Raw genomic sequence first — 13,982 nt, 5'->3', positions numbered from 1 at the left:
AACTGAATTTACTAAGATCCCAGAATACAAGGTCAATATATATAACTCAATTATATGTCTATATACGAGTAAGAAAAAAAGTGGAAAATAAATTTTTTCTGAATACCATTTTTAATAGCATCCAAATAACCATAAAATAAATACTTGGGGATAAATTTAACAAAATATGTACAAAATCTGTCTACTAGAAACTATGAAACATTTCTAAGATAAATTAAGAAATATCTAAATAATTGAAGAAAGATACCATGCTCATGAATTGGGAGACTCAATATCGTTGAGGTGTCAATTTTCTCCAAATTGCTCTATAGGGTCAACATAATGCAAAACAAAATTACAGTAGGATATTTCATAGAAATTGACAAGCCAATTTTAAAGTTTAGCTGGAAATGTAGTTAAAGCAATTTAGAAAAAGGGAGCAGGCCTGGAGAGTAACCTGTCCAGATTGCAACAGGACAATGAAGGGCTCCAGGAGAGAGGTCTCCACGACCTGACAAACATGAATGTATTAAGGAAAACATTTAGGACTAGTGCAATGAAAAGTACATGGAAAAAATCTTATTGCTAAATCAAGAGAAAACAAAACTTGTACAAAGAAAAGAAATGTAGACTTTGTACCCCACTGTGAATGATTTTTTACATAATCATTATAACAAAAACACTGAATGTTGATTTAACCAAAAAGTGTGGTATCTGTGTCCTGGGAGAGTGAGGGCGTGGCAGTATTGTTTGCTGAACAAAGGTAAAAGCAGGAGAGAGTCTGGAGAGCGTTAAATCCTCAGAAGCCAAAATAGACAGTCAATAGATGATTATCTAAAACTGGGGAGAAAACCAAAAGTCAGCAGAATAAGCATGATATTTAGAAATATGCAGACGATTATCAGATGAAACAGCTATGAGAATTGAAAGTTGTTGCTTTTTCCTGTAGCAAGCGGGTTAGAAGGGCTGCTGCTGCTTTTCATTATAAGTTATATTTATAAAACTAAACAATTTATGTGAAATACTTTTATTAAAAAAAAACACTAATTTTAGAAAGTCCGAGTTAACATATTCTGTTTATTTATTTTTATTTTTTTAATTATTTAATTCATTGCTAACCTCAAGGTTGGAAGAAGGTTACTGAGTTTAAAAAACAGAACACCAGCTCAGCTGTCAGCCACTTATAGCTTTCTGGGTCAAACCCAGAGGTCTTTGGCCCCTTCAACCTCCGTGTGGAGACAGCAAAAGGCTGTACTCCATCACGATTTCTTGGTTAGTGGGCATCTCTGGGAAGACCCATCTCTGGGAAGACCCTTAGACCAAAGAGGAGATGGTCATTTTATTTCATATGAACCCATGAGACTTTTCAGACTCTGGAAGGCCCTAATTAAAATGCAAGCTGCTGGGAAAGAGAAGATCTTAAATCCCTATCGGGTAAAATCCAGATTATTAATTAATGTTTTTGCTGGAACTAGTGAGAATGGGCCACTGGACGGAGAACAAGGGACACTAAGGGGGCTGGGGTTAGTCAGAAGGGAGCTAGTATACAGGAAAATAGTATATTTCAACCCAATTACTTGGAGGCTGGAACATTTTAACCAAGCCTACAAAACAAATTTTCGGTTTTTTAAATTAGCAAGCATTGTACGGAACATACATTCACATCCTAACTCCTGTCCTCAAACTTATCCTCGATGTTCACCCCACCTCTAACCCCAATCCTATCTGTCTGACAGTGGGGCAGAAGTGTAATGGCCACCATAATGACAAGGTATTTTAAGATCAAAAAACAATGCAGGCAACGCCATAGTATTTATTATCGGGTAATTTACTTACAGGGACGTAGGGTCGAAGTAGACACATGACCCAGCAATCTGCACAGATTATTCTCCGCTGACAGACTCCTGTTACAGGACTTTTTTAATAGTATAACTCAGGTACTAATGATTGACAAGACAAAGGGACAAAGAATGCAGTACTCACCAGAGGTCATACCTCTTGGAGGTCTTGTGATACATGATTGTTTACTATCGATACTATCACCACTTTAATATTTATCTCAGGTGTCATGACATTCCGGCCCTCCTAACAAAAATATTTATAGCTACACAATGTAACTTTAAGGAACAAAGATAATCATGCTTGCTAAAGATGGTAAGGTCGGTTAAAGGTCACAGCATGAAAACTTAAAGATGGAAGACATCCAGGACACAGAGATGGAGTTAGTTTTGTTCACATCGACATCTAGACACCGTCCCTAATTCTCTGCCACCTCTGACCCCCCTAACCCCCCAGTCCTCTCCTAAGATCCCCAATCTCATCCTCACCCTGGACATTGAGCTCCTCCCTGAGGTGAACACTCTCCCTGATCTGGACCAGATATCTAAACCTTACCCTATTTAGTGATTGAAACACCAGTCTTTGATATTTTAATACAACATGTTGTTTCAGTACCAACATCCTGGCATTTTTACAGATCCAAAATCGAAATCATTTATGTCTTGTACTATAACCAGAGAATTACACACTGTGTTAAAATGTCTAATCAAACAGTGGTGCACTTTGTTTGACGAGAGGACTGACTCATGCCTCTCCTGTTTAAAACACTTCCAAGTTATTTTATTGTTGTTTGATTCTCACTTCCCAGGTTACTAAGAAGATCAAGCATCTTTTCAGCTGTATATTGGTCATTCGTATTTCCCCAGACCCAATATGGATCCTTATTAACTTGCTGAAGCCCCTAATGGAGTTGTCTTTGGGAAGAAGATGGGCATTGAGGGATAAAATAGGGGAGGTGGGGCGGGGACTTGGGGAGAGGGGAAGAAAGTGTTGTCCACAGGCCCAGTTCCCAGCCTTCTTCCCTGGGTTCTTCTACATTCTTCTGTCTTCTCTCCTTAATCAGATACATCTCTTAGGGCTTGAGCCCCTAACTCCTTCCTCACCAACCTATTTGGAGAGTCTCAAGCTGCATAGGCAGAGGCACCTCCATCCTGGCCCCTGGGAATCCATCTTAGACAATGCTCCAGTGAGGGTGGTAGCCCTACCAGTAATGGCTTTTTGTTCCAGTCACTAACTGGACTAACTAGAGTGGCTACTATTATAGCCACTAACCCACCCCAGCCATTCATTCTATTTCTGGCACCCATCCCTGAGACTCACCACTCCCTCCCATTCATCCCCTTCCTAGGTTTCCCGGTACCCCTCCCTCCCGTATCTGGTCCTAACCCCATCTTGAACCTCCCTGAATCTCACTCACCCCATTGCCAGCCTCTCCCTATTTCTAGATCTCTCCCTATTCCTGGCAGTAGTCCTTCTCTGACGCGACACCTTATCCCAGGCTGCCACTCTGTCCCTGACTCCTGCTCCACCACAGCTGACCCAACCTCAACCCTGCTCACAATCCCAAATGTGATCTAAATCCCATTCCTGAACCTCCCTCCACTTCCAACCACAACCAAATGAAGCTTTTCCCTTAGGTTTTCTTCTAAGAGTTTTATAGTTTTAGCTGTTATATTTAGGTCTTCAATCCATTCTGAGTTAATTTTTGTATACGGTATAAGGTAAGGGATCAATTTCATTTCTGTGTATGTGGATTTCTAGTTTTCTCAGCACCATTTGTTGAAAGACTAACCTTTCCCGACTGAATAGTCTTAACACCCTTGTTGAAAATCATTTGACCACTTATGCTTAGGTTTATTTCTGGGCTCTTCATTCTTAGGTTCTTCTTATTCTTCGGCTCCACCAGCCTAAGCTTTTCCCTCATTGCCACAAAATTGCTGTCTCAGCAATACTATCATATCCTATAACCATATTCAAAGGTAAGATCCAAACATGTGTGGGTTGGTGTCGCTCTCTTTTTTTACCAGGAATATTTCCCAGGAGTCCTCTGACCCCAGCAGACTCCTCTTTTTTTTTTTTCCCGAAGATTTTATTGGGGGAAGGGGAACAGGACTTTATTGGGGGACAGTGTTTAATTCCAGGACGTTTTTCCAAATCAAGTTGTTGTCCTTTCAATCTTAGTTGTGGAGGGCACAGCTCAGATCCAGGTCCAGTTGCCGTTACTAGTTGCAGGGGGCACAGCCCACCATCCCTTGCGGGAGTCGAACCAGCAACCTCGTGGTTGAGAGGACATGCTCCAACCAACTGAGCCATCCGGGAGCTCAGTGGCAGCTCAGCTCAAGGTACCGTGTTCAATCTTAGTTGCAGGGGGCACAGCCCACCATCCCTTGCGGGACTTGAGGAATCGAACCAGCAACCTTGTGGTTTAGAGTCCACTGGCCCATGTGGGAATCGAACCGGCAGCCTTTGGCTTTAGGAGCATGGAGCTCCAACCACTTGAGCCACCGGGCCGGCCCAGCAGACTCCTCTTAAGCAATGGTGTACTGAAGCCAGTTTGTACCAGCCTGTGAAAGTAGATTATTACATTTTCTAGAATTTTGTAAGCTGGTTGCTAAACCCCATCACCCTTGAAATTGCAATGGTGGGAGAATTTATACCATGAAAGATGGTGAACACTACAAATCAGGACTTTTTTCCGTAGGAGAATGGTTTATCAGCACATTCTTGCCCGTAAATCTTAGTAGTCAGAACTGGATGATATGGCCACTCCTAGCTTAAGGGAATCTTAGAAAGTGAATATCTGTCATTTTCAGCTTTTCTCAAGGGAAGTAGATTTTGTTAGCAGGCAAGGGAAGTGTTGGCGAAGCAACTGTGGTGTTGGCTCCCAATGGTGGGAGCTATTTGTAGTTACTTAAAAGGCTGTCTTTGAAATGTCTCAGAAGACAGAATGTTATGGGCTCTGTGGAACAACGGACAGAGCTTTCGCAGTTGACATGGTATTACAGTCAGGGGTGGGGCGCCAGGCTTTCTAAACCATACAGCGAGGGCCTGGTAAGAATGTGGCCTCAGCAACTTCCTGTCACCTCGATGGAGTGCCTCCGTGACACAGCTCAGAGACTGTGAACAGCCAGTGTCATGAGGCTTGGGTGCTGCTGAGAAGGGAGCATCCCTGAGGGGCTGTGACAAGTGCAGGGGTCTTAGAGGGTAGTAGAAGTGTTCCCTGAAGAAGAGCCAACAAAGGAAGGCCTGGCTTCCTTGGCCAAGAACTCCTTGCTGACCAGGCCATGGATGGCCATGATCTTGAGGAGTCCATGGCGAAATTTCTGGCCAATGAAGGCATAGATGAGGGGATTGAGGCAGCTGTGGAGGAAGCCCAGAATCTCGGTGGCTTCCAGGGCGTGGCCAATGTCCTTTCGGCGGACACAGGTCTCCTGGATCACCCCCAACCTCATGAGGGTGTCTGCCATCAGGACCAGGTTGTAGGGCAGCCAGCAGAGCAGGAAGACGAGCACGACAGCAAAGATGACCCGCATGGCCCGGTGCTTCTGCCCCAGGTGGGCCTGAAACAGCGTGCGCAGTGTGAACCCATAGAAGAACAGCATGATCAGCAGAGGCAGGACGAAGCCAAAGGTCTGCGGCAGGAACCGCATCACCAGGCGCCATTTTGTTGTATTGGCGCCCATGTCCTCGTAGCAGACGAGGCTGGAATCCGGTGGTTGATAGGCCCTGCGAAACACGAAGAGGGGCAGGGACAGGACCAACGATAGGGCCCAGATGCCTATGCATATGAACTTGACCCAGTGCCGCTTCTGCGTCAGTGTGCGTGTGGCGTGGACAATGGCCAGGTAGCGGTCCACACTGATGCAGGCCAGTAGTAGAATTCCACTGTAGAAATTGACTTCCTTTAGGAGCGAGACCACCTTGCACAGGGATGTGCCAAAGACCCAGCCCTTTGCCTTGGAGGCAGCCCAGATAGGCAAGGTCAGGGCGAAGAGCAGGTCGGCGATGGCCAGGTTCAGCAGGTAGACATCAGTGACCGAGCGGCTGACCTGACTGTACAAGACGACCAGCATCACCAGGGAGTTTCCCAGCAGGCTGAGCAGGAAGACCAGGGCATAGATGATGATCACAGCATACTTGTTGATTGTATCAGTGTCTACTTGACAGGGGCTATGATTTGTTTCTGTGGGTGGCATGCCGGTGAAATTTTCAAACTCACTGCCATATAGCATATAAAAATCACTATCATTCCATATATTTTCCATAAAGAGAGCCATGGTTTGATCTAGTTGAAAGATTAGGATAGAAACGTGATTTAGTAACTCAGATTCAAGTCACTCACCCTGGATGTGAGAACAGTTACTGGGATATCTGTTGCTTCTCTGTTGGTTTGGCAACTGGGGATCCCTTCCTTCACCTCCATCTTGGACTTTTTTAGAGGCTGGCTTTATCTGGAAGTGTGTCAACCTTCCACAACTTCGAGGCCTGGCTTCAGCATGGGATAAAGTTAACTACAGGGGAAAGACCTTGGCCATTGGGTCGCCCTATAACTGCCTCAACTCTACCTACAAATTCACCTCTGTCCTCTCATGAGCCTTCTCCATCCTCAGCCGTGTCTGTGCATTCACATGGGAGGACCAAGTTGGTCTTGTACACGCAGATGGGAGGCCAATGTTAAGCAAAACGGAAGGAGGCAAACCTATTCCCGGATGTCCCCTTCTATGTTTTATTTCTCCTCCTATGTCCTTTCTGATTCTGTTTCACCTTCTTAAAATCTACCAAGGGAAGGAAATGATAACAATGAATTGCATTAAAGTGTATTTGAAGCCTTCTCTCTAAAGAAGCGATAAATGTTTTGGTCCACTGTCTAAAGAGAGTGCGAGCTTTTGAGAGAAGTCCCCATCTTGGCCCCTGAAATCACCTCCTAAATAACCACAGAACCATTCAGTAGTGTTCAAACATCCTTTTAAATTGTGAAACACTTTGCTGAAGCAAAACCTTCCCAGGAGTCCAATACGTAAAACAGATAAAGCCTCACCTGCTGGGAGGAAAGGTGTGCTTCTCCCTCTACCTAGACAGCTGCTAAGGAGGTTGCCCCCAAACACTCAGGACTGGCCAGGGAACAATCTGAAAACCTTTGGAATGTTACCAAGACTGGAAATACAGATACCTTGTATCCAGTCCTGATTCTATCCTGATTCTATCATTAATAAGTTAGGTGACCTTGAGAGGGTCCTTTTACCGCTATGTTTCAGTTTTCTCATCTGCAAATTGAGGGAGGCAGAGTAGATAACCCCTGAGTTGCTTTCAGGCCTGAGGTTCTTTAGTAAGTTCATTCAGATCCACACATTTTAATTATTTTCTCTCCCTGCCAGTATTGCATTTTCACAGAAGATAAACTCTTAGGGCAAAGCAGTAAACATGAAATTGGGGAGATATAGCCTCTTCCTTGCAAAACGGAGAGGTGTAAAAGGAGGAGGTAAGAGGCTGTGGCCTCCTCGTCACCAACTACAGCCATCCATGAGTTCGGATTAAATACCCGGTCACAAGAGAGGAGGCAGGAAGCCAACTGAGCAGAAAGCTTCAGGTCCTAGAGATATGGATACATTTTCTAACATACAGTCAAACCAAGTTTCCCTACCCCAAAGGAAGTCCTGGCCAACAGAGGTGGTTTCCTACCTGAGGCGCCAGCCAGGTGTGTCCAACTGTAAGAGCCGGGAGCTCAGAGAAGAGAATGACTTAACAGTGAGAAGGAACTTGATGAATAAAGAGAAGTAAGGAAGCCACGTCACAGCCTCCTCTTTGAGCCCTGCCCACGTCTACATTTGGAAAACAGATGAAGTCAAGAGATCGCAGCCCTGTCACAGACTCAGGGTCCCTATGTCCAAGCAGGGGTACCAGGCATGAAGATGGTGACTATTTTTATTCTCTTCCTTTTCTTGTATTTATTTTCATCTGTTTATCTCTTAAATTCCCTAGTAGACCACCTTTGCAAGCTCCCCACTTTCCTGACATGAATCAAGGGGAAAGGATTTGGCGTTTTACAGTAGAGATTTCAGAAGGGGTCCACTGGAAGAAGGCCTTGCTGGCGTCCCCCACTTAGGAGGAACTTGGGGGCGATCTGATGGAAAGGAGGTACTTGAGCTATGTTAGGACAAAAAGCACACAACTTTTACTAATAGAAAAGGCTTCTTTGGGGTGGCCTGGGGCTGGTGGAGATGTGGAGGGAGAAGTAAGCCCTCTCCACTGCCAGCTGCTCCTTTGCACAAACACTGCCAACAAGTGGTTGATGTGAATGGCCCAGAGGCTGGGGGCCTGGGCTGGACAGCAGGGAGACCACTGGCGCTGGAGCAATTAGTGAACAGAGAAGGTAGGGCGCATGTCATTCTGTTCCTCAGTATGGAAGGATGGATTCTCTGCGAAGCTGCCTTGGCTGCCCCCAGCAGCTAATGTCTGTCCCTTGGCTTTAACCCTCTGACACTTTAATCACTTCTTCATTGTAACATGAACCCTACTGTACTGCAATGATGTGTTTACATCAGCCTTCCCCACGCGTCTGTGGACTGTTAGAGAGCAGGGACCCTATCCGAATCATCTTTACCCTCTGCAGGGAATAGAGTAAGTGCTCAATTAATGGTTTTGCAGTAAATGACACTTAGACGTATCTCCTGTGATTCATGGATCGTGGATCACCACCGTGATTCAGAATGCCTGTCACGGCAGGCACACAGAGTGCCTGAAAGCTTCACTTCCATACAGCCAGGCTAGTTGGCTGGATGGTCTTTCCCAACCATCATCTATTGTTTAAAGTTAGCACCAATCTGTTCAAGTGTAAATTATGCCCCTTCCATAAATGCCAAACTGATCATGCTACTGGAGCCTACAACTCTGCCCCTGGAAGCATATTTCTTAACCTGAGTCATGCCTTCCTCTGGGTTCTCTTATCATTTATAAATAGTGGCAGGACGTGTAGGAGACCATTGCCTGGGGCTACCCATGCTTTGCTTGTACTGCTGTTGGACAATTGTGATCTGATGCTTAAACTAGAAAGGACTTGAAGACGGGGGAGTCCCTGAAGGGAGTGAACATGCCCCCTATTAATCATCTAGGAAAAGGTGCAGAAAACAGTGGGGACACAGGAGAAAACAGACTGTACATGGCCTGGACTGCAAAACCCCTCCGTGTGCTCAAGTGCAAGGCGAGACTACAGGGGAAGAGAGTGTTTGCCACAAGGGGGCAGCAGTCACTAGATGGGAAGTCCTTGCAAGGGACTAGGACAAGAGCAGCCATATCTGGTATCTATTTTTAAGCTCCTCTTATGTATAATTCCCTTCTACTCTTCCTAAGCCCTCGATCAAGTCATTCAACACTCCAGTCTGTTTAGACTAATGACGGACTTATTAGGGAAGGATATGGTCCAACTTCAAGCCTGAGGAGTAAAGGGGGGAGCAGCCCTTATGGAGAACCATAGGGGTGGCAACTGTGGTAGTTTAGGTCTCCAGTGGGAAAACGATCTGGAGGTCAAGAGTTGAAAGAATCTTTCCCTTCATGGTAGGAAAGAGCGTTTCACTGAGTGGGGAAAGGCACGTATACATGAGCATGGAATAAAAGTTTACCCATTTGAAAACATTCCAGCAAGTCTGCCCACCAACATATCTTCCATACTTCACTTCCCACTTGCAACTGCTCCCTCCTAGTGTTCCTAGTGGGAAAGCATTTTGTCATTCTGTGCAGAACATCCAGTGCCACAAAATATTGTTGTGACATGTGCAGCCTGAATGCCAATCTGCTGGCAAAATGCAGAGGCTTCTTCTTGCCACTCTGTTTTAAAAATGGCAACTTCTATGCAAGACCATGTGAACAGCACAATATGGCTGTAAGTATTTCTCTTTTGTCTCTGTGTTAACTTTGCATCAGCATCGCCTCACATGCCTGCAGAAAAATCCACTTAAACCTGGGGACCAAAGTGAAGGCAAAGGGAGGGAAGGAGAGGATTCACCCGTCTCCCCAGTGATCATCCCCATTGCCACAGTGACAGGTTCAAGGGCAAGTATGTGACCTAAGAGGATCTACTCAGAGCCAAGTTCAGGGTGGTTATTTGATGACAGTGGAAAAGCAACTATGTAGTCTTGTGGCTGCTGGACTCCATTTTGTTACCGTAAATGGCAAACCAATCCAAGGACAAAAACTAACACACGGAGGAAGCAGAGCTGAGAGAATCACAGAGAAACAGAACCAGAGTCCTGAACAAATCATGCTCAGAGGTCATCTTCTCTCTGTACTTTTCAGATACATGAGTCAATAAATTCTCTTTATTGTTAAGATGTATTCAAATAGAGTTTTCTATTACCCACAACCAAAATTATGCCCAAGTAAGAGAGTTCTGGAAACCAAAAGTGATCTAGGATAAGGGAAGAGGGGAAGAACGTCAATGCATCACAAGGTCCAGGTTGTGACGGTCAGGATAATAGCTGGACTTAACAGGTATAACCTGGGCACGTGCAGACCTCCTGGCCCTGATTGCCAAGCTCTGGTGGAAGCCAGAAAGGAACCTTGAAAAGTGAGCACATAAGAACTCATCTCAGGACACTCTCCTGAATGAATTTAGAAATCCTCATGAAGGACCCAGAAATTTCTGCTTTGGAGTCAAACAGACCATGATGTAGACAGGGGCCCTCGTTTACTAGTTTATGATCTTGGACAAGTTTGTTATTGTGTACCAAAATATCCTAACCATAGAAATGGGGATAATAAAACTTGCCTCATGGAGCTGTCATAATGACGAAATGGGATAAGACCACGGGTTCTAGAACCAAACCACCTCCATGCAAATCCCAGCTCTGTCCCTGGCCAGTTGTGTGCCCTTGGGAAGCTTATTCTGCCTGGGCCTCAGTTTTCTCATCTGTAGCATGAGAACAAAAATAGCACCTAGCTCATAGGATTGGTGTGAGGATGAGTGAATTAACACGTGTAAAGTGTTTAACACAGTGTCTCGCAGATAATCAATATTCTTAACTGTCTTTATACACAACCCATGAACCTGTTGGAGGAATCTGTACCAAACACATTAAACAATGCAGACCCTGATCCTGAAATTCCACTTACTGTGAGGGAAGGAAACAACATAGGAAGGAAGAAAGCGAGGAAGAACAAAGTTAATCACAGGATTGTTTATAATAATAAAGTTAGGTAATAATTTCAGTGTTCTTCAAAACACTTTTATACAAATTACAGTAGATCTAGAAAATGGAACACTATGCTTCTGTTTTGATCACTGTATCCCAAGTGCCTAGGAGGCACGTTAGCAATTAGGGTGCAATAAATAGTTGTCGAAGAAAGGAAAGAAAGATGGATTATGTATCTAGAGATTGGGAGACCCACAAGTGACTTGCCTTCTGTTCATCTTGCCTCTGGTCTCTGAGAAATAACACTGGAGAGAAAGCTGACTCTACTATGACTGTAAGAAATAACTTAGTAAAACGTAAGGCCCCTAGCTACGAGTATACACCTGAGATCAAGCCAAGGAAAACAATACAATCTACTCCTGGTGGCCAGGGGCTGTAGTTGTAAGATCAGTCCAGGAGAGGGCAGCATTATCTTCAAATCAAACAGAACAACTGGAGAGGGGCAGTGAAATCATCAGGTGAAAAAACCCTCTACCACATAGAAGTTGGGTTAGGCAGTCGATATTTAGCACCTAACACCACACTTTACGGCTTGCAAACCTTTTCCATTCTCCGCTTAAACTCCTTCCAGGTTAGAACTTAGCAAGTGCCAGGGTATGAGCGTAGTTTGAGACGAGCAGTTGATCACCCATGCATGTCACTCAACTAGTCACTGGCTTCAAGCACTTAATAGTCCTGTCCTTACGGTCATCCCCCTTTTCCAGCTCACAGACCCTTCCTTCAGACCAACGCGAACACACTGTCAAACAGCACATCTGGCTACTCTCAGCAAAGCAGTTAAAAGGTATATGTCAGCAACTGAAAATCTTTTCCATTTTCTTATAGCTCATATTTTGGTCCTCCATCACTTAGTCAGCTTGGGCTGCCATTACAAAATACCATGGACTTGGTGACTTAAACAACCGATATTTATTTCTCACAGTTCTGGCGGCTGGAAGTCTGAGATCAGGGTGCGGCCAAGCCCTGGTCGTGAGGATTCTCTTCCTGGCTTGCAGACAGCTGCCTTCTGTGCAGCCGTGTCTTCACATGATGTAAAGTCACTAATGTCATCATGGAGTCCCACCTTATGACTTCATCTTAACCAAATTGCCTCCCAAAGTCCCCACCTTTAAATACCATGGGGGTTAGGGTTTCAACATATGAATTTTGAGGAGACACAAACTTTCAGTCCATAAAAGCACCACATCGTAGTTTCAATAGAATGAGTTCCTTCCTCTCTTACATAGTCATGAGGCAAGGTTCTAGCAAGTTCTAACAAACTTCTGTTTTTAATGCAGGCTTGCTTATTTTCTCTTAACATACAGCCAAATGCACTGAGGTCTACTTTACGTGGCCCAACCAGCTACCAATATAACCAGCATTCTGTCTGACAGATATGGCTGCCAAAGTAGTATGCAGTAAAAATGGCTGCAGTAAAATAAACTGTACAAATGGTTCGCTGCGGGTGGATGGGTTGGAGATGGGAACTGGGCAGATGGGAGACAGGTGGGAAGAAGACTTTTCATTAATAGCTTGTAATATTTTTTTTATTTTTGAAACATGTGAAGTGATTCCCATTACAAATTTTAAGTGTAAAATATAATCTAAAAATGTTAAAAACTAATAACGTAAAGCCAGCAGTGGGAAGGACGTGGTGCTGCTGACCACCCTCCTTTAAGCTCTTGCATCTGCATTTGTATGTCTTCTGGCTGCTCTGTCTCAACTTTCCCCCAGAGAGCCAAAGAGGCCTTCAGCCAATTCTAGGAAGCCTCTTGTTAGGCCCAGGCTTAGAGACCTGTCACTTCTCTTAGTTCCCTCCACTCCAGACCCTTGACTCCAAATCAGCTCACCCTGAACTCTCTTGATCCTTGTCTCTTTCTTGTCACTGGTCTGTCTAGCTGCCTACACTCTCATGCCCTCCGCTACAATCCAAGGTGTCCTGGCTTCTCCTCACCTCCCACTTGGTCCTCTCTGCCTGTACTGTTTCCAGTTACAATTCAAGGTGGCTCTGTGGATGTGCTCCCCCACTCTCCTGAACACCAAAGAGAGCTCAGCCCTGGGTTTTATTCCTGCCCTAGCAGTGAATTCTCATTGATTTGCATTGACTATCGAAACCCAACTACATGCCTAGGGAACATCTCCATTTTCTTGCATTTAAAATAAGGCCATTGATTTACAGGACTAGCACAGATCCAGCTTTCTGCTGAAATTACTTCCAATGCCATATAGGCAATCAGCCTTCAGGTGAGTTTCTTTGGCCGCATAGGATTGGTTTCTTTGTTTGTTCATTTAAATTAGAATTGGTTCTCAACTTTTTTCAGACTTTTTCATATAAGAAGAAGAATCAGGGTTTCTATGCCCAATTCTAAAATGTGCAAGACCTGGCAATACTGAGTCCATGGCAAAAATCAGCTAAAGTTGGTACAGAGAAGAAATCCGAGAAATAGAGCCACATTCACACCATCATTCAATTTTCAACAGAAGGGCCAAAGCCATCAAAGGAGGAAAGGAAAGTTTTACCGCCAAAATGGTGCTGGAACAACTGGACATGGGAAAAATACAAGCCTTGACCCTACATCACACACAAACACTGTTTTGCGATGAATCATAGGTCTAAACGTAAAAGCTAAGACTGTAAAGCTTTTAGAGGAAAACAGATGAATATCTTCACAACTTGGGGGAAAGCAAAAAGTTCCTTAGACAAATCAAAAAGTGCAATAACCATTAAAAAATTTTTTGATAAATTAGACTTCATCAAAATCAAAAATTTCTGATTTTCTGGTCAAGATGCCAGAGTAGATAAATGTTGTGCTTACCTTCTCCATCGACCACATCAAAATTACAACTAAACTACAAAATAACCATCATTGAGAATCGTCTGAAATCTTGCTAAACCGAACTCTTACCTCTAAGGACATACGGAAGAAACCACTTTGAGACTGATAGGAGGGGTAGAGACATGGAACAGGCTGGTCCCACTCCCATATGTAACCATTAAAA

The 13,982-nt window shown here is 44.3% G+C and overlaps 1 protein-coding gene across 2 annotated transcripts; it reads right to left on the bottom strand.

The window, feature by feature from the left end:
* Nucleotides 1–4,352: 4,352 nt before the first annotated feature.
* Nucleotides 4,353–7,571, bottom strand: LOC117025530 (C-X-C chemokine receptor type 2). Of its 2 annotated transcripts, none has more exons than XM_033111452.1 (2): nt 7,498–7,571; nt 4,353–6,103 (listed from the first exon to the last, which is right to left on the bottom strand). In XM_033111452.1, the coding sequence occupies exon 2, from the start codon at nt 6,093–6,095 to the stop codon at nt 5,016–5,018; it is 1,080 nt and encodes a 359-aa protein (XP_032967343.1). In that variant the 5' UTR covers nt 6,096–6,103; nt 7,498–7,571; the 3' UTR covers nt 4,353–5,015. The 2 variants fall into 2 exon arrangements, with proteins under 2 accessions (XP_032967343.1, XP_032967345.1); XM_033111454.1 differs by having other exon boundaries at nt 4,353–5,913; nt 7,498–7,538.
* Between the last annotated feature and the right edge of the window lie 6,411 nt (nt 7,572–13,982).

The sequence above is a fragment of the Rhinolophus ferrumequinum genome, chromosome 8 (genome assembly GCF_004115265.2).
Source record: "Rhinolophus ferrumequinum isolate MPI-CBG mRhiFer1 chromosome 8, mRhiFer1_v1.p, whole genome shotgun sequence".
Lineage (NCBI taxonomy): Eukaryota > Metazoa > Chordata > Mammalia > Chiroptera > Rhinolophidae > Rhinolophus > Rhinolophus ferrumequinum.
Note: the sequence above shows the minus strand (reverse complement) of the source record. Positions and strands in the feature narration are given on the sequence as shown.